Source organism: Pseudophryne corroboree, chromosome 4 (genome assembly GCF_028390025.1).
Source record: "Pseudophryne corroboree isolate aPseCor3 chromosome 4, aPseCor3.hap2, whole genome shotgun sequence".
NCBI classification, from domain to species: domain Eukaryota; kingdom Metazoa; phylum Chordata; class Amphibia; order Anura; family Myobatrachidae; genus Pseudophryne; species Pseudophryne corroboree.
The window spans coordinates 900,996,886-901,022,275 of NC_086447.1; the positions used below are offsets into that span (position 1 = coordinate 900,996,886).

The window sequence follows — 25,390 nt, forward strand, 5'->3', positions numbered from 1 at the left end:
TCTACATGGGTGCAGGGCACAGGGGGGGCGCCCTGGGCAGCAATATATACCTCAAGTGAGTCTGGCTAAACATGTATACAGTGCATAGGCACTGTATACGGACCCCTGCCAGCAGAAATAGCTATATTAATAGCGGGGCTGAGGCGTGCCGAGAGGGGGTGGGGCTTAGCCATCAAAACAGGATTCAGCACCATTTTCTCCATGTCCCCGCCAAAGCATGTATATAGTGCAAACGAGGGGGGGCACAGTGGTTTAGTGCTATATAGAGGGAAATATAGCACTATTTTTGATAATGGGCATGTAATCATTGTGTTGTGCATATATGTCTGTGTGTTCCCTGTCAGATATACCCACTATAGATTTTTAGTCCACATGTGTCGACATGCAGGAGTGCTCTGTCACAAACAGCTATGGGGATCCCTGTTGGGATCGCCGACACCTGTTGGTACTTGATTCAGTAGATGCAGTGTCAGCAGGTCGGTATTTGTATGCTTTTCAAAAGTAAACACTGTATGGGAGACACAGCAGTATGTGGGTGATCCTGTCGGCACCAACTGTTATTACTGGGTGTAAAATAACATGCTGTAACTGCCTTATACCTGCATATATATTTATATATATATATGTATGGTACGGTTCCATGGGCCTGTAGCTCGAGCACAGACATGGTAGTATTTGTGGGGGAGTGTTATTAAAATAATATATGTATACTTCCCTCGGACCCCTCGGGGTCTCAAGAATGTTATTTTGCCTGGTTACTACTCCCTGCTGTCGACGAATACTACGTTTTCTGACGACCATAAGGTTTCCTGTTAGATCCACAACTGGGGCATTCAGTACATGGTCATACACATTCAGAACACATTAATGTCACTAGGGACCCGACGGTTCCGGACAATCCGATTATATGTATGATGTGTGTATATATATATATATATATATATATATATGATATGTGTGTATATGTGTATTACATTATGTATATTCATATTACGATTTCTAATGAATGCTGAAGTAAAAGTATTCCTTCTCATGTGCTGGTCACTCTGTTGATAAAGCTCTAGGTCGGCTGTGACGAGTTGGTCTCAGATTCTCACAAGGAGTCCGAAAGTTTATTCTTTTCCCGCCGCAGATAGAATACTGTGAATGTCAACTCCTGGTCGACACGGGGCCCTGTCACAAAGGATCGTACACAGGAAGCTAAGTGTTATTATATTTATATGCTTTGGAGTTATTTTGCATTACATGCACATGGGGGAGTGTTTGTATTCGGAAAGGCATCCGATAGAATTACCCTAAAGAGAGTAGGGGATGTTTCTTATGTTGGTTCTTCTCTATAACATTGCGGCAGGCTGCCGTGCGTCTGCAGTAGGTGTGGCCGGAGGAATGCTGAGGCTGACTCCGAAAGATACTGGAGTTTTTCCCCTGTGACGGTGTACCGCTGTTTGGGGATGCCTCAGTTAAGTCACTCTCGGCGAATACCACTGGTAAGTCTACCTTCGTGAGTTAGATTCCCTCACAACGGTTGGTGACGCATTCTTTTGTGGGATGCAGTCATTTTAACTGATTCGATACAGTTCTTTTTTCCCTTTCGGTGCAGATAGTGGACGGTGAAAAGGTAAGAGCTCTGCAGCCTTGTTGGGTTCGCAGAAGCCGATATTGTCTTCTGTTTCTACCACATCCACCGCATGTCGCTGGGTCTATCTGGCTGGAGCCCACACCGGTGGGAACTCGTCTAATACTCTTCCGTCAGTCCGGGAATGGACTTGGACCTGGGGATTAATAATAGAATCCAAAGGGGGACATACTGGAGTTTACAGATGATTCCCCTCACTGATTTTTCAAATAGATCTTACTGATTCCGCTCTGGAAGGGGAGGTAGTACACAACGCCATACCAGAGTTGCGTCAGGTTCAGGACTTTGTCCTGCTGTCTCTGTAAAAAATAAAAATAAAAAATATAGCCACTCGAGTAGCCTAGTGGTACAGTGCTCTGCACTACAACAGCTGGGGTCCTGGGTTCAGATCCCCATCCACCAGAAACAAAGACTTCTATTTATGAGGTTGAACTACAGGATGGAATCTCTTAGGCCAGGGAGCTCCAGCACGTAACGGTAGAAAAAGGGTTTAGATGCGTTTTTCTCAGCATTCAGCCTACCTGGGTTGATAGCCAGGATTGTCTTTGCCATTTCACCGGAGTGTTGGCAGTATGATGGTTTTCTTTCAATAGTAAGAGCCATTGTTATTTTATACTGAGACGCTCTCCTGATTACTGCGAAGTCAAGAAACAAGTGGTCCAAATCGTTGTTTCTCTCTGACTGTTCTTCAACACAGTGAATGGCTGTTGTTCCCAACGACGCAGATGTCGGAGGTGGGTATCAGAGTATATACTGACCGGTTGAGGTTCTGTGTTTTCCTCTGGAAAGAGGTCTGAGGATCCAGAGTCGGATCAGATTTGCAGTGACAATCCATCAATATGTTCCGTTGATGAAGAAGACGGGTGCAGCCTAAGAGGTCTTTTCGGTGAGCAGGTCAAATGCCAGAGTGGTTTTCACGGGACCAGTTGGAAATGTGGTCCGGGTCTCACCTGTACATGCACCGGAATATAATCCAAATGGCCAGGATATCGCTCCTTTCGTGTCTGCACAGTCTCACCTCCTAGAGGGACGAAGGTTCAGGATCCAGGATTAGATCCTGGTGTCCATGCATGAAGATCTCCGAGGCTGAGGAGCAGTCTTTCCAAGGGAGGTATTTCCAGAGGAAAAGGTCAAGCTGGAAAGCTTGTCTGCAATAAGTTTTCTTGAATTAAGAGCTATTTTCAACGAACATATTCTTCGTGATCTGCCCGTGTTATGTCTGTCGGACAACTGGACAGCAGTGGCGTAAGTAAGCCGCTAGGGCGGAACAAGGACAAAGCGGCAATGGCAGAAGCCGCAAAAGTTTTCAGCTGGGCGGAAAGACAGGTAAACGATATTAGCGGTCTTTGTTCCGGATGTAGACGACGGAGAAATAGATTTCCTCTGCAGACGCGATCTCCATCCGGGAGATATACACTCGTCTTCGAGAAGTTTTCACAGAAGTGACAAGTCTTTGAGGAGTGCCTCAATGGGACATGTTGGCGTCTCGCCTCAACGAGAGACCTCAGGGATATTGTTCCAGGTCAAGCGACACTCAAGCTATAGCGGTGGACGCCCTCGTGACACCTTGGGTGTTTTCAATCGGTCTATGTGTCCCCTCCGTTTTCACTCTTTCTGAAGGTGATAAACGTAAGAAGAACAAGGGTTTAGGCGATCCCCATTGTTCCAGTCTGACCAAGGCGGGCTTGGTATCCAGTTCTTCAAGTTTACTCATAGAAGATCCCTGGCCTATTCCTCTACGTGAGGAACTGTTACAGCGAGATCCGGGCGGGTATCAAGACTTACCGCGGCTGAGTTTTTGACGGCGTGGCGGTTGAACACCATATCCTAGCCCGAAAGGGTATTCCCGGTGAAATCATTTCCACACTTCTTCAGGCTAGAAAAGTAGTAGCGGCAAAGCCTTACCACCATTCTTGGCGTAAATGTGTGTCTTGGTGTGAATCCACGAAGGCTCCTATGGAAGACTTTCACCTGGTCGTTCTTCTCCATTCTTTGCAAGCAGATATGGATGCAGGCCTAAACAGGCTCCATTTCAGTGAGGTTTTGGCATTATAAATTTTCTTTCAAGAAAAAGAATTGGCCACCTTTCTGGAGGTTCTTTTTTTCATGAAAGGAGTACTGCACATCCAACCTCCATTTGTGCCCTCATTGGCACCGTGGGACCTTGACGTGGTGTTGAGTTTTCTTGTGTCACACTGATTGGAACCTTTATGAAAGGTAGTGTTAAAAGTTCTCTCTTGGAGAGTGGTCATGCTTTTGGCTTTGGCGTCTGCAAGGCGGGTGTCGGAAGTGGCAGCTTTGTCTCACAAGAGCCCCTGTTTGATCTTCCATGTGGATAGAGCGGACTTGAGAACTCGGATAATAGTTCTGCCAAAAGGGGTTTTCGGTGTTTCGCAGAAACCAACCTATTTTGATGCCTGTGGTAACCTCTGATTCAAAGTCTTTCGATGTAGTCAGGGCTTTGAATATTTATGGCGCCAATTTGGCTCAGTTTGGGGAAACAGAGGCCCTGTTTGTCCGGTATGCTCCCAGCGTGATTGGGGCGCCTGCGTCTAGGTAGTCTGTTACATGCTGGATCTGTGATACGATTCGGTGTGCTCGTTCTACGGCTGGATTGCCGTTACCGAAGTCGGTGGAGACCCATTCAACTAGGAAGATGGGCTCTTCTTGGGCGGATGCCCAAGGTGTCTCGGCGGTTTAACTTTGCCAAGCGGCTTCTTGGTCGGGTTCAAACACCTTTGCTAAGCTCTACAAGTTTGATACCCTGGCTGATGGGGACCTCCTGTTTGCTCAATCAGTGCTGCAGAGTCGTCCGCACTCTCCCGCCCGGTCTGAAGCTTTGGTATAAACCCCATGGTCCTTACGGAGTCCCCAGCATCCTCTAGGACGTATGAGAAAATAGGATTTTAATACCTACCGGTAAATCCTTTTCTCTTAGTCCGTAGAGGATGCTGGGCGCCCGTCCCAGTGCGTACTGTGTCTGCAGTTATTGGTTATGGTTACACTCTAGTGGTGTTTCTTTTCTGTCAGGATGTTGCTGACGTTGTTCATGCCATGGCATGCGGTATCTTCTTATTGGTTGGATTGACACACAGGTTGTGTTACATGTTCTCTCAGCATGTGGCTGTGTAATTTTTCATGCTCTTGGCTGGTGTTCTATTGAATACCACGTTTTACGGTATGTTCGAGGTGTGAGCTGGTATGACACTCACCGTGTTTAAACAATAAATTCTTTCCTCGAAATGTCCGTCTCCCTGGGCACAGTTTTCTAACTGAGGTCTGAAGGAGGGCATAGAGGGAGGAGCCAGTTCACACCCATTCAAAGTCTTATAGTGTGCCCATGTCTCCTGCGGATCCCGTCTATACCCCATGGTCCTTACGGAGTCCCCAGCATCCTCTACGGACTAAGAGAAAAGGATTTACCGGTAGGTATTAAAATCCTACTTATTCTAGGAGCAGAGGTGATGAGGTGCTGGGAGGGGAAGGACACACCCACCACCCTGGGCTGAGCCAGGGCGCAGTCGTCACATGATGGAGAGAGCCCCCCTGTCTTAAGTGCCCTGGGCCCCCTGAAGGCTTAATCTGGCCCTGGTTGGCATGATACTAGCAGGGACTATTCCCACTCATGGGTGTCCACGGCACCCATAGAGTGGGAATAGAACCTGTGGCGAGCGCAGTGTGCCCAGACCACTGGGATTGACAGCACCTAACCCAACTACAGATGTGTCATCATACAGCTTTCTTTTTTGCTCCATTTACGTGACTTAGATGCTTCCATACGGGTAGTGATACTTGTGCTTGTCTACTTTTTCGCAGATTTTGAATCTAGGCCTTGTTCAGGTTTGTTAGCAAACCAAGAAAGCACACTAATGTGCAAAACCATGCTGCACTGCAGGTGGGGCAGATGTAACATGTGCAGAAGAGTTAGATTTGGGTGGGGTGTGTTCAAACGGAAATCTAAATTGCAGTATAAAAATAAAGCAGCCAATATTTACCCTGCACAGAAACAAAATAACCCACCCAAATCTAACTCTCTCTGCACATGTTACATCAGCCCCACCTGCAGTGCACATGGTTTTGCCCATTAGTGTGCTTTTTTGGTTTGCTAACAAATCTGAGTAACCCTCTTAATTCGCTGATAGTGTACTGTACTAAGAGCCTGATTCAGAGATTTATGTATATCCGATATTTATATCTGTGCATGTGCAGATCTGGTCCTGAGCCGATGCTTACAGTCCCCAAAAAGCTGCAGCATAATTGATATACTGCTGGTGTTTGGGAACGGGGAGTGTTCCAGAAAATGGTTACATCTGCAGCATGATTTTGCTGGACATCCTGAATAACCGGAGGGTTACTCAGTTCTATATTGATCACACAATTGTTCCGAAGAGCTAATACTGCAGTGGATGTCTAGGGATAAAAGACGCACACTGCCGGCATCACAGATCTGAGTACTGTTATTGTAAGCACATCAGCAGATATATAACTGAATTGGATCACCATCGCGACCATCAGTTGCGACATTGGCCATCTTAGAGAGTCTAAGGCTGTTCAGAATGGGCGTCTCCGCTGCGTAGCAGAGGACAGAAAATTGGCATCCTTTTCAGTAACGTTGGCCGCCCTTCCCCCGCAACCAAATGGCCGCGGCATAGGGGCACAGTAACCGTAATCTCAGAAAGAGACCTGCACATGCGCAGATCTCAAAACATCAGAGATTTAGTCTCTGAATCTGGCCATAAATGCACTAAGCCATGCATAATCAAAACAGAACACAATGGTGTATATTTACTAAGGTCCCGATTTTGATCGAGATGACGTTTTTTCTTCAAAGTGTCATCTCGGGAATTTACTAAGCAAAAATCTCGGCAGTGATGAGGGCATTCGTAATATTTTGGAAGTCCTAGGAAAAAATTACGAATCAATACACCATCGGTCAAATACGCCTGCAATTTGGTAGAAATCGGGAATTTACTAAAAAGTGCAAATCACAAACACTGCCGACAATAGCCAAACACTGCCGTGATGAAATACAAATCGTGAAAAAGTGCTAAAAAAAAACAGACCTGCTTTTTTTTCCCCGTGTTTGGATAGGCATGCACGGATCCATGAATGGTATGAATACACCTTTCATACCAGAATATTCAATAGGAACAGCGACCCTATGTGTCTGACAAATGAAACTTTTATAGATACCAATGGCTTATCTATAATTGGTGCAGGGTGTGCAGTGCACACTGGCCCCTGGGACCAGGGGGGCCCCGACCACCACACACCCTGCACCCATTGTTTCAAGACTTATCCCTCCGGAGTGCCACGTCGACGATAGCAGCACTGCACAAATCCCGAGCGTTTCACGGATGTGCAGTAGGAAAATCACCAGGAAAATGCTGGAGAGATGCACACTAGACTATGGGACAGCTGTAGGGTCTCCTAGCGACCCTAGTGCTCAGAGTCTACTGCACTGCCGGCTAGAGAGGAGGGGGCCCTGATGGAGACTGCACACGGGCCCCTCCTCTCTGAATACACCCCTTTACAGTACAGTTATTGTAAGTGCATCACCAGACTGAGAAAGAAAATGATAAAGGTTTTAGAATAGCCAAGTCAAAGTTCAGACCTCAAACCTGTTGAGTGTGTGAACCTTAGAAGAGCTGGTGATAAATAAATGCCCTCAAACAACATTGAACTAAAGCAGTGCTGTAAGGTGGAGTGGGATAAAATTCCAAGCATATGATATAAGTCAGGCATGTCAAACTCAAAATCCCAAATGGGCCGAATAATCAATGTCTTAGTCTTGTGTGGGCCGCAAGAAAAAGAAAGTCTTTTATGCAATGTTCAAAGTTTTTTTTTAGAAAAACCAACAATAAAGTATAATCAAAGATATGTCAAGTATCATGAAGAAAACATTTACTTTAATGCAGTGGTGCAAGTAGGAAAAATGTCTTAGTGGTACTGTGTGCGCACGCGCCCAAAAAATGGGTGTGTGATACACACATGGGGGCCAGATACAAATATGCCCTCAGTAGTGCAGTGCCAGACACACATATGCCACCAATAGTGTCAAATACACATATGCCACCAGTAGTGCAGTGCCAGATACACATATGCCCCCAATAGTGCCAGATACACATATGCCCCTAAAAGTGCCAGATACACATATGCCCACACTGTGCCAGATACACATATGCCCCCACAGTGCCAGATATACATATACCCACACTGTGCCAGATACACATTCCCACACTGTGCCAGATACACATATGCCCCCACAGTGCCAGACAACATGTGCCCACACTGTGCCAGAAAACATATGCCCACACTGTGCCAGATATACATATGCCCACACTGTGCCAGATATACATATGCCCACACTGTGCCAGATATACATATGCCCCGATGTGCTCACTGCTGCCGGGGATGTCCTGCCTGTGTGAGGGCAGGAGAGCGCAGCGTGCGCCTTTCCTGCTCATCAATCCGGTCTCCGGCGGCGGTGTGGGTATCTTAAGTCAGGCGCCGGTTTGTGAGCCAATCAGAGCTCGCTGACCGGCAGCTCCGATTGCCTGCCGGTCCGCAAGCTCTGATTGGCTCACGAACCGGTGCTCGATTTAAGATACCAGTTGCCGGAGAAGGCGGTCGGGCCGCAAATGGACTGCAGCCTGCGGGCCGCAAAAGGAAGTGCAGGGGGCCGCATGCGGCCCGCGGGAAGAGAGTTTGACACCCCTGATATAAGAGATTGATAAACTCATACAAAAATAAATGTATTTGATATTATTGCTGCTAAAGGCATTTGTACAAGCTATTACATCCTGGATGTAGTTACTTTTTCACATATGGCTTCTTCATGTTGTCTTATTTTTATTAACTGCATAATGCTAAACACAGTTTGTTATGTGTGTTATTTGTCACATGAGATTTTACTTATTAATTTTAGGATTTGGCAAGGACTAGATGATGAGGAATAATGTCTTGATCAGGGCCGTAGAGAGCAGCCACAAGCCCTTGTACTCTGAGGGGGCGTGGCCAATCTGGAGGAGTCATGGCCACTACCCCTATTACAAAAAATGCTAGAAAAGAGTTTATGTGCCACCTCGTGCTGTAGAGGGGGGCGCTGGCGGCCATACAGTGGTACATTTGTACCCCTCAGCAGCTGCTGCAGCCTGCACCTACAGGCCAGCAGGGAAAAGGGGACGTGAGGGCGGGAGGCTTGTACACATAGGAAGAAAACTCTTCCCATGTCCACACAACATAGCACTTATGGGTAGAGTTTTCTTCCTGTGCGCAGACACACACAAATGCCCTCACATCCCCTCCTTCCCACAGCTGTAGACGGGCGCCAGCGAGCACACAGGGGAAGGTACAAAGGTGCTGCTGACCATGGCCATGCCCCTCCAACAAGCCCAGTCAATTAGTACCTGCCCCCAGTGTTCTTAATATGTATAATACAGACTTGAAGGAGGGTGTAGAGTGGCGCACGCAGGGAGGGTTTCTGAGTATTCACAAACAACCACTGATGGTCAGCGCAAGTTGGGGGAATGGACGCAGACAGGCTTGTTTGACTGGCTCTTATACATACAGTAGATTTGTGCACCTTAATTTAAATTCCCCTGTAATAAAACACATTTCTCTAACGTCCTAGTGGATGCTGGGGACTCCGTCAGGACCAAGGGGGATTAGCGGCTCCGCAGGAGACAGGGCACAAAAAGTAAGCTTTTAGGATCACATGGTGTGTACTGGCTCCTCCCCCTATGACCCTCCTCCAAGCCTCAGTTAGGTTTTTGTGCCCGTCCGAGCAGGGTGCAATCTAGGTGGCTCTCATAAAGAGCTGCTTAGAAAAAGTTTTTTAGGTTTCTTATTTTCAGTGAGTCCTGCTGGCAACAGGCTCACTGCTACGAGGGACTTAGGGGAGAGAAGTGAACTCACCTGCGTGCAGGATGGATTTGCTTCTTAGGCTACTGGACACCATTAGCTCCAGAGGGATCGAACACAGGCCCAGCCATGGAGTCCGGTCCCGGAGCCGTGCCGCCGACCCCCCTTGCAGATGCCGAAGTTGAAGAGGTCCGGAAACAGGCGGCAGAAGACTTTCAGTCTTCATAAGGTAGCGCACAGCACTGCAGCTGTGCGCCATTGTTGTCGGCACACTTCACACCAGCGGTCACTGAGGGTGCAGGGCGCTGGGGGGGGCGCCCTGGGCAGCAATGTATAATACCTTTTTCTATGGCTAAAATACATCACATATAGCCCTTGAGGCTATATGGATGTATTTAACCCCTGCCATATATCGCAAACTCCGGGAGAAGAGCCCGCCGTTTTAGGGGGCGGGGCCTATTCTCCTCAGCACACAGCGCCATTTTCCTGCTCAGCTCCGCTGTGAGGAAGGCTCCCAGGACTCTCCCCTGCACTGCACTACAGAAACAGGGTAAAACAGAGAAGGGGGGCATATTTTGGCGATATTTTTATATATTAAGCGCATATAACAGAAACAACACCTTTTAGGGTTGTTTATATATATTTTTATAGCGCTTTGGTGTGTGCTGGCAAACTCTCCCTCTGTCTCCCCAAAGGGCTAGGGGGGTCCTGTCTTCGATAAGAGCATTCCCTGTGTGTCTGCTGTGTGTCGGTACGTGTGTGTCGACATGTATGAGGACGATGTTGGTGTGGAGGCGGAGCAATTGCCGGTAATGGTGATGTCACCCCCTAGGGAGTCGACACCGGAATGGATGGCTTTAATTATGGAATTACGTGATAATGTTAGCACGCTGCAAAAGTCAGTTGACGACATGAGACGGCCGGAAAACCAGTTAGTACCTGTCCAGGCGTCTCAGGCACCGTCAGGGGCTGTAAAACGTCCCTTACCTCAGTCAGTCGACACAGGTACCGACACAGATGAATCTAGTGTCGACGGTGAAGAAAGAAACGTATTTTCCAATAGGGCCACACGTTATATGATCACGGCAATGAAGGAGGCTTTGCATATCTCTGATACTGCAGGTACCTCAAAGGGGGGTATTATGTGGGGTGTGAAAAAACTACCTGTAGCTTTTCCAGAATCAGAGGAATTGAATGACGTGTGTGATGAAGCGTGGGTTAACCCCGATAGAAAACTGCTAATTTCAAAGAAGTTATTGGCATTATACCCTTTCCCACCAGAGGTTAGGGCGCGCTGGGAAACACCCCCTAGGGTGGATAAGGCGCTCACACGCTTATCAAAACAAGTGGCGTTACCGTCTCCTGATACGGCCGCCCTCAAGGATCCAGCTGATAGGAGGCTGGAAACTACCCTGAAGAGTATATACACACATACTGGTGTTATACTGCGACCAGCAATAGCCTCAGCCTGGATGTGCAGTGCTGGGGTGGTGTGGTCGGATTCCCTGACTGAAAATATTGATACCCTGGATAGGGACAGTATTTTATTGACTATAGAGCAATTAAAGGATGCTTTTCTTTATATGCGAGATGCTCAGAGGGATATTTGCACTCTGGCATCGAGAGTAAGTGCGATGTCCATATCTGCCAGAAGAAGTTTATGGACGCGACAGTGGTCAGGTGATGCGGATTCCAAACGGCATATGGAAGTATTGCCGTATAAAGGAGAGGAATTATTTGGGGTCGGTCTATCGGATCTGGTGGCCACGGCAACAGCCGGAAAATCCACTTTTTTACCTCAGGTCACCTCCCAACAGAAAAAGACACCGTCTTTTCAGCCGCAGTCCTTTCGTTCCTATAAGAACAAGCGGGCAAAAGGACAGTCATATTTGCCCAGAGGCAAAGGAAGGGGTAAGAGGGTGCAGCAAGCAACTACTTCCCACGAACAGAAGCCCACCCCGGCTTCTACAAAGCCCTCAGCATGACGCTGGGGCTGTGCAAGCGGACTCAGGGGCGGTGGGGGGTCGACTAAAGATTTTCAGCACACAGTGGGCGCGCTCACAGGTGGACCCTTGGATCCTGCAGGTAGTATCTCAGGGTTACAAGTTGGAATTCGAAAAGTCTCCCCCTCGCCGGTTCCTAAAGTCTGCTTTACCAACGTCTCCCTCAGAAAGGGCGACGGTATTGGAAGCCATTCACAAGCTGTATTCTCAGCAGGTGATAGTCAAGGTACCCCTCCTACAACAGGGAAAGGGGTATTATTCCACACTATTTGTGGTACCGAAGCCGGACGGTTCGGTAAGACCTATTCTAAATCTGAAATCCTTGAACCTGTACATACAGAAATTCAAGTTCAAGATGGAGTCACTCAGAGCAGTGATAGCGAATCTGGAAGAAGGGGACTTCATGGTGTCCCTGGACATAAAAGATGCTTATCTGCATGTCCCAATTTACCCTTCACACCAAGGGTATCTCAGGTTCGTGATACAAAACTGTCATTATCAGTTTCAAACGCTGCCGTTTGGATTGTCCACGGCACCTCGGGTCTTTACCAAGGTAATGGCCGAAATGATGGTTCTTCTACGAAGAAAAGGCGTATTAATTATCCCTTACTTGGACGATCTCCTGATAAGGGCAAGGTCCAGAGAACAGCTGGAAGTCGGAGTAGCACTAACCCAAGTAGTGCTTCAACAACACGGGTGGATTCTGAATCTTCCAAAATCTCAATTGACCCCGACGACACGTCTGCTGTTCCTAGGAATGATTCTGGACACTGTTCAGAAAAAGGTGTTTCTCCCGGAGGAGAAAGCAAGGGAGTTATCCGAACTTGTCAGGAACCTCCTAAAACCAGGAAATGTGTCAGTACATCAATGCACAAGAGTCCTGGGAAAGATGGTGGCTTCTTACGAAGCAATTCCATTCGGCAGATTCCACGCACGAATATTTCAGTGGGATCTGCTGGACAAATGGTCCGGATCGCATCTGCACATGCATCAGCGGATAACACTGTCACCAAGAACAAGGGTGTCTCTTCTGTGGTGGTTGCAGAGTGCCCATCTGTTAGAGGGCCGCAGATTCGGCATACAGGACTGGGTCCTGGTGACTACGGATGCCAGCCTACGAGGCTGGGGAGCAGTCACACAGGGAAGAAACTTCCAGGGCGTGTGGTCAAACCTGGAGACGTCTCTTCACATAAATATACTGGAGCTAAGAGCGATTTACAATGCTCTAAGCCTGGCAAAACCGCTGCTTCAGGGTCAGCCGGTGTTGATCCAGTCGGACAACATCACGGCAGTCGCCCACGTAAACAGACAGGGCGGCACGAGAAGCAGAAGAGCAATGACAGAAGCTGCAAGGATTCTTCGCTGGGCGGAAAATCATGTCATAGCACTGTCAGCAGTGTTCATTCCGGGAGTGGACAACTGGGAAGCAGACTTCCTCAGCAGACACGACCTCCACCCGGGAGAGTGGGGACTTCATCCAGAAGTCTTCCACATGATTGTGAACCGTTGGGAAAAACCAAAGGTGGACATGATGGCGTCCCGCCTCAACAAGAAACTGGACAGATATTGCGCCAGGTCAAGAGACCCTCAGGCAATAGCTGTGGACGCTCTGGTAACACCGTGGGTGTACCAGTCCGTGTATGTGTTTCCTCCTCTGCCTCTCATACCAAAGGTACTGAGAATTATACGGCTACGGGGAGTAAGAACAATACTCGTGGCTCCGGATTGGCCGAGAAGGACTTGGTACCCGGAACTTCAAGAGATGCTCACGGAAGAGCCGTGGCCTCTACCGTTAAGAAGGGATCTGCTTCAGCAGGGACCTTGTATGTTCCAAGACTTACCGCGACTGCGTTTGACGGCATGGCGGTTGAACGCCGGATTCTAAAAGAAAAGGGCATTCCAGAGGAAGTTATTCCTACCTTGATTAAAGCCAGGAAGGAAGTGACCGCACAACATTATCACCGCATTTGGAGAAAATATGTTGCGTGGTGTGAGGCCAAGAAGGCCCCAACGGAGGAATTTCAATTGGGTCGATTCCTACATTTCCTGCAGGCAGGATTGTCTATGGGCCTCAAATTGGGGTCTATTAAGGTTCAAATTTCGGCCTTATCGATTTTCTTCCAGAAAGAATTGGCTTCAGTGCCTGAAGTACAAACCTTTGTCAAAGGTGTACTACATATACAGCCCCCGATTGTGCCTCCAGTGGCACCGTGGGATCTCAACGTAGTTTTGGATTTTCTCAAATCCCATTGGTTTGAGCCGCTCAAATCGGTAGATTTGAAGTATCTTACATGGAAAGTAACCATGCTACTGGCCCTGGCTTCAGCCAGGAGAGTATCAGAGTTGGCGGCTTTATCGTACAAAAGCCCATATCTGATTTTCCATTCGGACAGGGCAGAACTGCGGACGCGTCCTCAGTTTCTGCCTAAGGTGGTTTCGGCTTTTCACTTGAACCAGCCTATTGTGGTGCCTGCGGCTACTAGCGACTTGGAGGTCTCCAAGTTGCTGGACGTTGTCAGAGCATTGAAAATATATATTTCAAGGACGGCTGGAGTCAGAAAATCTGACTCGCTGTTTATCCTGTATGCACCCAACAAGATGGGTGCTCCTGCGTCTAAGCAGACGATTGCTCGTTGGATCTGTAGCACAATCCAACTTGCACATTCTGTGGCAGGCCTGCCACAGCCTAAATCTGTAAATGCCCACTCCACAAGGAAGGTGGGCTCATCTTGGGCGGCTGCCCGAGGGGTCTCGGCATTACAACTTTGCCGAGCAGCTACGTGGTCAGGGGAGAACACGTTTGTAAAATTTTACAAATTTGATACTCTGGCTAAGGAGGACCTGGAGTTCTCTCATACGGTGCTGCAGAGTCATCCGCACTCTCCCGCCCGTTTGGGAGCTTTGGTATAATCCCCATGGTCCTGACGGAGTCCCCAGCATCCACTAGGACGTTAGAGAAAATAAGAATTTACTTACCGATAATTCTATTTCTCATAGTCCGTAGTGGATGCTGGGCGCCCATCCCAAGTGCGGATTGTCTGCAATACTTGTACATAGTTATTGTTACAAAAATCGGGTTATTATTGTTGTGAGCCATCTTTTCAGAGGCTTCTTCGTTGTTATCATACTGTTAACTGGGTTCAAATCACAAGTTGTACGGTGTGATTGGTGTGGCTGGTATGAGTCTTACCCGGGATTCAAGATCCTTCCTTATTGTGTACGCTCGTCCGGGCACAGTACCTAACTGAGGCTTGGAGGAGGGTCATAGGGGGAGGAGCCAGTACACACCATGTGATCCTAAAAGCTTACTTTTTGTGCCCTGTCTCCTGCGGAGCCGCTAATCCCCCTTGGTCCTGACGGAGTCCCCAGCATCCACTACGGACTATGAGAAATAGAATTATCGGTAAGTAAATTCTTATTATTGCTCACCATGCCATACCTAGATCTCAAACTCCCAACCTCATATACCACTGTCAGACACCAAACACATGGAGTTATTTGCTTCTGTTTAGAAAGCCTAGTAATTGTAATTATATGAAACAAGTTGTAATTGTTATTGTGCACTTATTATGCTATTACTGATAGCTCATAAGTGTATGAATGATATATACAGTATGATATGAGGTTTGGTGTTCAAATCCCTTCCTTGAAGTGTTCTGTAGTCATATCTATCTATCTATCTATCTATCTATCTATCTATCTATCTATCTATCTATCTATCTATCTATCTATCTCAAATTGAACCCCCTGGAAAACCCTGTGTTTGCCCCTGGTGTACTCTATTTTTTACGTGTGTTTGTATTTTGAAATGTTATTTTAATGCAGGAGTCCCTTCTAATCACAGAATATGCAATATTTATCCAATCTGTCGTTGATGTGTCTTATTACACCTGAGTTATGAAGTATTATACTTTATCAGATGAAGTTTTAATGAATACATTTTTATTTTGCACAGTATCTTTTAGCGATGACCTTCGTTTATTTCAAGAGAGCAGGATTCAGTATGCATGAGTACACCAGAGCTAATTTCTTTGTTGCTTTGTGAGTAGTACTTATTAAAGCATTTTGATTACTTTCATTGTAGATTTAATGTGAAGACACTGGGGCTGATTCAGAGTTGGGACCAAAGCAGAAAGCAAGTAACTTTGCACTTTGGCAGACACATGAAAACACTTCCTTTACAGACTTTTATTTGACTTGTCATTTTATAAGGGTAGCTATAAAGATGTATCAAAGTTGGAGGGATTGTATTTCACAAGGAGAGTGAGACCTGGGAGTTGAAGCTGAACAGGATTTTCTAAAATCTTTATTTCTCTTTCATCCATCTGGGGGACGCTGCGCACTTACTAATGGGTTAGAGTGTGTGGGAAGGGAGTTTGGCACAGAACCTATAGAAATCAACTCCTCCCCCCTCTAACCCCTCCCATCTACATCCTGTTCAGGAATTACCTCAGTTTTAGTTTTGTGCCTGAGGAGTACAGGCACAGTTTCTATGCCTATAGTTTTTTAGTTAGGTTTTCTTTTCCTTTTATTTGAGTTTTGTCGGATACTTAGTCCCTGTTTACAGGTGACAAGTATAGGTAGAGTGGGGTTAGCTAAGGAGGCTGTTTAAGACAGATTTCCCACTCTAAATAGCCTCTGGGAAGCCACCATACTGAGGTCACTGGGGCTTTTTCTGTTTTTTTCCGGGCAGAGATCCGAGGAGGCACTATTCAGGTAGGACAGCCACAACCTGCCTGAGCAGAGTTGGACTGTTAATTACTTACATTAATATTTATACAAATGCTGTCTGTGTAGTCCCGTCCCCCCCCCTCCCCTCCGCTGGCGACTGTATGTTAAGCATGGGAGATGCGGTCTGACAGAGACCGCTTACATGAGACACGCTGCCACGGTGATTTACCGCTGCTGTACACAGAGGTGAGGCAGCGAGATCTTATACAGACAGAGCGGTTCTGACGGAGATGTAAACTCTCTCCGCTCCCGCCTGTACCTCCATAGGAGCCACGCTCCCAATACAGAGGGAGGAAGAAGGTTTCCTTGTTGAAGTGGATTGGACGGCTAGCCGTAGCAGTGTTACAGAAGGGGAAGTCAGCGCTTCCCGCCTTGTTCTTCCCGCTCGGCTAGTTAGTAACGGTCTGCCTCCATTTTCCTTGTTAGGCTAGCTTGATTTACCGGCGCCATCTTCTCCACGCTTGTGGTAGAGTTACACAGCAGGAGATGCTGCGCAGCATACAGCAGCACACTGGAGATCCCAGCCAGGATTGGCTCACAGCAAGTATTATAGTTAACCTGTGCTTGTTTTCTAGTTACTTTCTTAATTATATAGCCTGTAGTGCAGTGACAGTCACTTAATTTATTTTTGGGGAGTCACTGTTATTCATTTACTCACCCTGTTATTTCTACAGGGGAGTTCATATGTTTACAAGGCATTTATTAGAGGGGATTTCTACTTACTTCTCTCTATTGCATTTTTCACTACTATTTGGGTTACTATTAGCTACTTGTAAGAATTATTTATGGCAATAAGCCGGACACATTTACCAAAAGAAGCAGGCTCAGTTGTTTATTTGTCCTGTTTCACAGTGCGGCTCCACACTTGTAAGGCTAACACGGATCCAGGTCCCCTCTGTACTGCATGCTCTGAAACACCTGTGACGGAGCAGCGGGGTAGTTCTGTAGATCAGTTAATACCTCTGTGGGCCAGGAATGTGGCCGGTGTTACAGCTGACTTGACAGTCTTCTCAGGAACCTCCATGGGCAAGAAAGATGGGCAGGTGTCTCTCTGACTCAGCTCAAGAATCCTCTACAAGCTCAGGAGTCAAGTTATTGATATATGTTATACGTCGAACTCCTTCCCTATACGCATTTTGCAGAGATTTAATAGAGGCCTGGCTGAAGCCAGACTCTCCTTATTCAAATTCCTACAAAATAAATTAATAAATTGAGATTTCGGTATCCCTGTGCAGAAGAGGATACAAGATCCTGGAAAACGGCTCCGACGGTAGATGCCCCTATTACAACATCTGGCGATGGCAATGGTTAATCCTTGGGTGCAGTCAGGAGACCTTGAGGGATCCTACAGATAGGGAGACATGGGCAATTCTTAAATCCATATTCACCTTATTTGATATTTCTCTATGTCCAATGCTCGCCGGAGCTTGGGTCCTTACAGCCGTAGATGATTGGCTTGCACAGGGGTGTCTGAAATGCAACCGGACGACCCATCCGAAGCTATACAATTAGTTTAAAAAAAAAAAAAGCTGTCTCCGATTCAAAGCAGACTTTAACAGCTGTTCTCTTTTGAAGGAGGGTTCCTCTTTTACTCAGAATTTACAAAAATCAATACACTGGGGGACAATAGCCCTTTCTTCAGGTTGTTCTGCTCCTCAGAAACCGAATCAAACAAAGTTTCGGACCTTTCGTACTAAAGGTAGGTGAATTCTCCAGTTCGTTCGGGCCTCTTCACAATTTCCACGCGGAGGACTATTCTGAGGAGAGGAACCCAGTCATCTCGTAGACCAGCCTTACACCTACCAACAAACCTGCTGCAGGATTGTCCGGGTCCTCCGGAGGGATCTTTGGTGGTTGGGGCTCGGTTACTTCAGTTCAGGAAGGTATGACCGTTGTTAAAACCAGATCGGTGGGTGACGGGTCGGATTCCGAAGATATATGTTGGGACCTCGAGGAACCAGTCCCATTTCTCTCCCATGCGATCCCTCCTAACGCAACTTCCGCGCTTTTATACTACGGAGTAATTCTTCCGGTTCCCAAACAACAACAGAGTCAGGGCTTTTACTCAAGTCTTTTTCTTTTTAACAAACCGGACGGTTCGTTTCGGCCCATTTTAAATCTAAAATGCCTAAATCTGTATCTCTCTGTACAGAAATTCAAAATGGAATCCATTCGTTTAATCATTGTCTCCATGGAACCGGCTGAATTTTTGACTTCCTTATACATAAAGGACGCATACCTACATTGTCCCATTTGGACAGGTCACCAGACCTTCTGAGATCTCCCGTTCGGCCTATCCATGGGCCCTTGGGTGTTTATGAAACTCATGGCCCGCATAGCTGTGGTACTCAGGTCTCAGGGAGTCAACATTACTCCTTACTTAGACGACCTGTTGCTGAAGAGTGGTCAGCGGTGGCATAGTGGTTACAGTGTCCGTCTGCAATGTGTGCATCCCGTGTTCAAATCCGGGCAAGACTAGAAATTTTCTCCATCACAGACACTTCTTCACCAGCAATTGAAGCTCACAACAAACACCCTACATTCATTCAAGTGGATAGTGAATTTCCCAAAAATCTTCGCTGCTTCCCTCTCAGAAGATGGTTTTTCTAGGTGTCTTGTTTGACACAAGCCAGAAAGTTCCTCAGGACAATGTTCAGGATCTACAATCCACAATCAGATCCCTGTTAAAATTGCAGATGGGTTCAAGTTCTCAGATGTATGCTGCTGTTGGGAAAGATGGTGACAACCGAGGCAGTGCCATATGCCAGATTACATGCTCCAACCCTTCAGGCTCAGATTTTCATCTGTTGGACTCAAATGGGACTACATCTGGACTTGCAATTGTTCCATTTGTCAGTTCAGACTCGTCAGTCTCTACATTGGTGATTTTACAGCCACAATCTGACCAAGGGGGTGCCATTCACGATTTGGTCTGGGATGACGGTCACCACAGATGCCAGCCTCACGGGTTGGGGGGCGGTGTTTCAATTTCAGCACTTCCAGGGCCTCTGGCACAGCCAGGTATTGACGGGGCCAATCAACATTTTGGAATTGAGAACACTCCGGTATGGACTGCTTCAGTTACGAATCAGCGTTTGGGGTCATCCAGTACGATTTCAATCAGACAACTCCAAGACGATAGCTTACATAAACAGACAAGGCTGAAGTCGAAGCTGAAAAGCCGTGACGGAAGTCTCCCATATTCACCAGTGGGCGGAACATTGGGTAACGAACATCTCCGCAGTTCGCATCCCGGGAGTGAAAAACTGGGAAGCAGATTTCTTACGCCGTCAGGTGGTCCATATGGCGGAAGAGGAGCCTCCTCAAGAGGCCTTTCTTACCCTGATGTCCCTGTGGGGTACTTCCGAAATTGACCTGCAGACGTCTCGTCTCAATAGAAAACTACCTCTGTACGGCTCACAAGATCAGGATCCTAAGTCAGCACTGATCGATACTTTGACAGCTCCACAGTGTTTTCAACTGGGATGTGTTCCCGCCAATTCCTCTACTCCCACGCCTACTTCAGCGCATCTGGAGAGAAGGTCTACCGGTCATTCTCGTGACTCGGCCTGGACTCGTCGCCAGTGGTACACTCTTCTGCACAGCAGGGTGACCAAGAAACCGGTCCGTCTACATCTACGACCAGATTTTATTCTACAAGCACCTTGTCGCCACCACAATTTAAATCGTCTGACTTTGACGGTATGGTTCTTGAATCCAGCATTCTAAGAAATAAAGGCTCATCTCTACTGGTGGTGAGCACTATGCTCCAAGCTAGGAAACCAGTCACCTCTCGAAATTCTCACGGGGTGTGGCATATTTATATTGCTTGGGGTGAAGAACGTGGGTTGTCGCCGAACTTCTTTCGCTTACCTCGCCTGTTGTCTTTCCTTCAGGATGGTTTGACTAAGGTTCTTCATCTTTCTTCCCTTTAAAGGGCAACATCTTTGGCTCTCTCATCTAGACGTTCCTTCACGAGGTGCTTAGGTTTCAACCTCCGTTTGTTCTTCCGGTTCCTCCCTGGATTTAAAATTAGTTCTTAAGGCTTTTCAGAAGTTTCCGTTTGAACCACTGGAATCTGTAGAATTGCGGTTCCTTACTGTTAAGGTGGTTTTTCTTTTAGCCATTAATTTGGACAGAAATGTTTCAGAGTTAGCGGCGCTTTCTTATAGGCTACCTTTGTTTTTGTTTTTTCATGATGAGCGAGTGGTCTTGCGTACGAAACCTTCCTTTTTGCCAAAGATTGTGTCGGTTTTCCACCTTAATCGGGACATTGTACTTCCGGCGTTTGTTCCAAATTCTTCCGGAGAGGATAGTCATTTGGCATTATTGGAGGTTGTTAAGACCTTACACATTTATTGTCTCGTATGGAGTCTATTCGCCGTACAGATATTTTGTTTTTGATTGATGCACCCAGACGTGACTGACCGGCCTCTAAGAACACAGTGGCTTGTTCGATGACCTCTGCTATTCGGCAGGCCTATGTACCTTATACTGTTCCTGTTCCTGAACCTCTGAGAGCTCATTGAACTAGGGCTGTTGGAGCCTCCTGGACTGTTCGCAGAGGTGTATCTGTTGAGCAGTTGTGCAGAGTGACGACCTGGTCGTCCGTGCATACTTTCACAAAGTTTTACCATTTTCATACTTTTGGTTTGGAGACTGCCTCTATGGGCGTAAAATTTTACAGACAGCTATGCCGTCTGGTTCTCCCTCCTCTAATTAGCTTGCTTTGGGAAATCCCATTAGTAAGTGCGCAGCGTCCCCCAGATGGATGAAAGAGAAATAGGGATTTTTGTTTACTTACCGTAAAATCTCTTTCTCTGATTCCATCTGGGGGACGCTGCGATCCCTCCCGTCTTTTTATCTAGTTTATTGGTTATGGTCTGTTCTGCCTCTTTCGGCTTTGCTAAACGTTAACTGAGGTAATTCCTGAACAGGATGTAGATGGGAGGGGTTAGAGGGGGGAGGAGTTGATTTCTATAGGTTCTGTGCCAAACTCCCTTCCCACACACTCTAACCCATCAGTAAGTGCGCAGCGTCCCCCAGATGGAATCAGAGAAAGAGATTTTACGGTAAGTAAACAAAAATCCTTATTTTTAGGAAAATTTATTGGGAGTTGCTTTGGCCCCCCCCCCCCCCCCCATCGGCAATCCTCCCTCATAATGAGTAGTTAAGCAATTGGAAGTTTCAAATTAGCTTAATTAATACAATCACTCACCTTCCAAAGCGCGGCCTCCTCCTCAGGTTCTTCTCTCCATTGTCGCAGACAGCTTCAAGGGACTAGCTGGGCACAAGACATGTATGTACTACCATGCATCCCCTCTCCGTACACTATACTACTTCTCACCCTGCAACCCCCTCCCCGCACATACTACGCTACACTATAAGCTATACCCTGCACACCACATTCCTACCCGCACACTGCCCCCATTCCCGTAGCCTCTTCCCGGTGTGTCCCATCAGCGCAGCCCCATCTCCTGCTTCCAGTGCTCCAGTACCTGCAGCCTTACCTCTGTTTCCCATCAACGCATCCCTCTGTCACCAGCATCCACTGCTCTAGTCTGCACTGCCTCTTCCCCGTGTCTTGTCAGTGTAGCACCCTGCATCCACTGCTCTGGTCCCTGCAACCTCTTCCCCATGTCCCGTCAGCGATGCCCCATGACGCCTGCTTCCACTGCTTCAGTCTCCGCAGCCTCTTTCGCGTGTCCCGTCAGTGCAGCCTCCTGCATCCACTGCTTCCTTCCCCACATCCTCTTCCCTGTGTCCCGTTAGCGCAGCCCTTTGTCCCCTACATCCACTGCTCAAGTCATCGCAGCCTCTTCCCCATGTCCCCTTAGTGCAGCTCTACTACTCCAGTCCCTGCAGCTTCTTCCCTGTGTCCCGTCAGCGCACCCCTCTCTCCCTTGTATCCACTGCTTTGGTCTCCGCAACCTCTTTCCCATGTCCCGTCAGTGCAGCCTCCTGCATCCACTGCTCCGTTCCCCGCATCCTCCTCCCCGTGTTCCGTCAGCACAGCCCTCTCTCCCTTGTGTTCAGTCCCTGCAGCTGCTGGGGTTTTCTTGCACCCCTGTTTTTTTCTTGCAACGCAGCGTTTTAGGTGCTGAAAACCCTGCATGCATTTAAAAAAAATTTGGATACCGCGGGTATTAGAAGCATGCATATCTGCAGTAATTGTAAATTGGATGCAAGGTTTTCTTGTGGACAAAACCTCACGCCTAATTGGATTCCATCCATAAAGTCCATTGTCCCATGTACAGTGGGGCAAAAAAGTATTTGGACAGCCACCGATTGTGCAAGTTGACCCACTTAAAAAGACGAGAGAGGTCTGTAATTTCCATTATAGGTACACTTCAACTGTGAGAGACGGAATCTGGAAAAAAAAAAAACCAGGAAATCACATTGTATGATTTTTAAACAAATTACTTGTATATTCTTGTGGAAAATAAATATTTGGACACCTACCAAGCAGCAAGATTTCTGGCTCTCACAGACCTGTTTCTCCTTCTTTAAGAAGCTCTTCTATCCTCCACTCATTACCTGTATTAATGGCACCTGTTTGAACTAGTTATCTGTATAAAAAACACCTGTCCACACCCTCAAACAGTCAGACTGCTACCTCTCCACCATGGCCAAGACCAGAGAGCTGTCTAAGGACATCAGAGACAAAATTGTAGAGCTGCACAAGGCTGGGATGAGCTACTCGACAATAGTGTCAAAGTCAGAAAAATATCATGATGCACACTGCCATATTTGCACCTCATATGTGTCCTCGCTGCGCATGCGTGCGCTCTCCCGTGCGTGCGCATACCCGCTGTTATGTGCACCCGCAGGCGCACGGTATGCGCATTTAAGGTAGAGTTTATGTGCGCCTAGCGTGCGACTCAATCGTTACATATTTTCACCATATAATGTATTTTGTAGATTATGGTCCCTTTGATAGAATCTGAAAGTTTAGTTAATATAGCATGTTCATGGACATAGAGATCCCTCTTTGTTTGATACGAAGGGTCAGACATGAGTCATACAGTGGTGTTTAGTTTCTCTAACGTCCTAGTGGATGCTGGGAACTCCGTAAGGACCATGGGGAATAGCGGGCTCCGAAGGAGGCTGGGCACTCTAGAAAGATCTTAGACTACCTGGTGTGCACTGGCTCCTCCCACTATGACCCTCCTCCAAGCCTCGGTTAGATTTCGTGCCCGGCCGAGGTTGGATGCACACTAGGGGCTCTCCTGAGCTCTTAGAAAGTTATAGTCTTAGAATTTGTTATTTTCAGTGAGACCTGCTGGCAACAGGCTCACTGCAGCGAGGGACTAAGGGGAGAAGAAGCGAACTCGCCTGCTTGCAGCCGGATTGGGCTTCTTAGGCTACTGGACACCATTAGCTCCAGAGGGATCGACCGCAGGCCCAGCCTTGATGTTCGGTCCCGGAGCCGCGCCGCCGTCCCCCTTACAGAGCCAGAAGCAAGAAGATGGTCCGGAAAATCGGCGGCATGAAGACTCTGTCTTCACCAAGGTAGCGCACAGCACTGCAGCTGTGCGCCATTGCTCCTCTCACACACTTCACACTCCGGTCACTGAGGGTGCAGGGCGCTGGGGGGGGCGCCCTGAGGCAGCAATAAAAACACCTTGGCTGGCTAAAATACCTCAATATATGGCCCCAGGGGCTATATATGAGGTAAATACCCCTGCCAGAATTCCATAAAAAACGGGAGAATAGGCCGCGAAAAAGGGGCGGAGCCTATCTCCTCAGCACACTGGCGCCATTTTTCCCTCACAGCTCGGCTGGAGGGAAGCTCCCTGGCTCTTCCCTGCACAGTAAGAGGGAAAAGAGAGGGGGGGCATTAAAATTGGCACTGTATACAGTATATTATATAAAAGCTATTAGGGACATAACTCAGTTAGTCCCTGTATATATATAGCGCTCTGGTGTGTGCTGGCATACTCTTACTCTGTCCCCCCAAAGGGCTTTTGTGGGTCCTGTCCTCGTTTAGAGCATTCCCTGTGTGTCTGCGGTGTGTCGGTACGGCTGTGTCGACATGTTGAATGAGGAGGCTTATATGGTGACAGAACAGAGGCCGATATATGTGATGTCGCCCCCTGTGGGGCCGACACCAGAGTGGATGGATAGGTGAAAGGTATTAACCGACAGTGTCAACTCCTTACATAAAAGGGTGGATGACGTAACAGCTGTGGGACAGCCGGCTTCGCAGCCCGCGCCTGCCCAGGCGTCTCAAAGGCCATCAGGGGCTCAAAAACGCCCGCTCTCTCAGATGGCAGACACAGATGTCGACACGGAGTCTGACTCCAGTGTCGACAAGGTGGAGACATATACACAATCCACTAGGAACATCCGTGACGTGATCCCGGCAATAAAAAATGTGTTATACATTTCTGACTTTAACCCAAGCACCTCTAAAAATGGGTTTTAGGTTTGGGGAGAAAAAACAGGCAGTGTTTTGTTCCCCCATCAGATGAATAAATGAAGTGTGTGAAAGCGTGGGTTCCCCCGTTAAGAAACTGGTAATTTATAAAAAGTTACTGATGGCGTACCCTTTCCCGCCAGGTGGATAAGTTACGCTGGGAGATATCCCTTAGGGTGGATAAGGCGCTCACACGTTTGTCAAAAAAGGTGGCACTGCCGTCTTAGGATGCGGCCACTTTAATAGGTACCTGTTGATAAAAAACAGGAGGCTATCCTGAAGTCTGTATTTACACACTCAGGTACTAGACTGAGACCTGCAGATAGTGCTGCTGCAGCGTGGTCGGTGACCCTGTCAAACAGGGATACTAGTTGGCAAACATAAAAACATATTAAAGACGTCGTCTTATATATGGGGGATGCACAGAGGGATATTTTGCCGGCTGGCATCCAAAATAAATGTAATGTCCATTCTGTCAGGAGGGTATTAGAGACCTGTCACTGGACAGGTGATGCTGACTTAAAAAGCGCATAGAGAGCCTTATAAGGGTGAGGAATTATTTGGGGATGGTCTCTGGGACCTCGTATCCACAGCAACTGCTGGGAAGAAATAATTTTACCTCAGGTTTCCTCACAGACAAAGGTACAGTCCTTTCGGCTTCAGAAAAGCAAGCGGGTCAAATGGCGCTTCCTTTCTGTACAGAGACAAGGGTAGAGGGAAAAAAGCTGCACCAGTCAG

At 47.5% G+C, this 25,390-nt stretch overlaps 1 protein-coding gene across 1 annotated transcript in view; it reads left to right on the forward strand.

Moving 5' to 3' along the window:
• Positions 1-25,390, forward strand: part of SPDYA (speedy/RINGO cell cycle regulator family member A) — a 318,074-nt gene that overhangs the window by 119,895 nt on the left and 172,789 nt on the right. Inside the window, exon 4 of the mRNA XM_063918911.1 lies at positions 15,458-15,543. Within this exon, the coding sequence (XP_063774981.1) occupies positions 15,458-15,543 (86 nt within the window). The remainder of the gene's footprint in view (positions 1-15,457; positions 15,544-25,390) is intronic.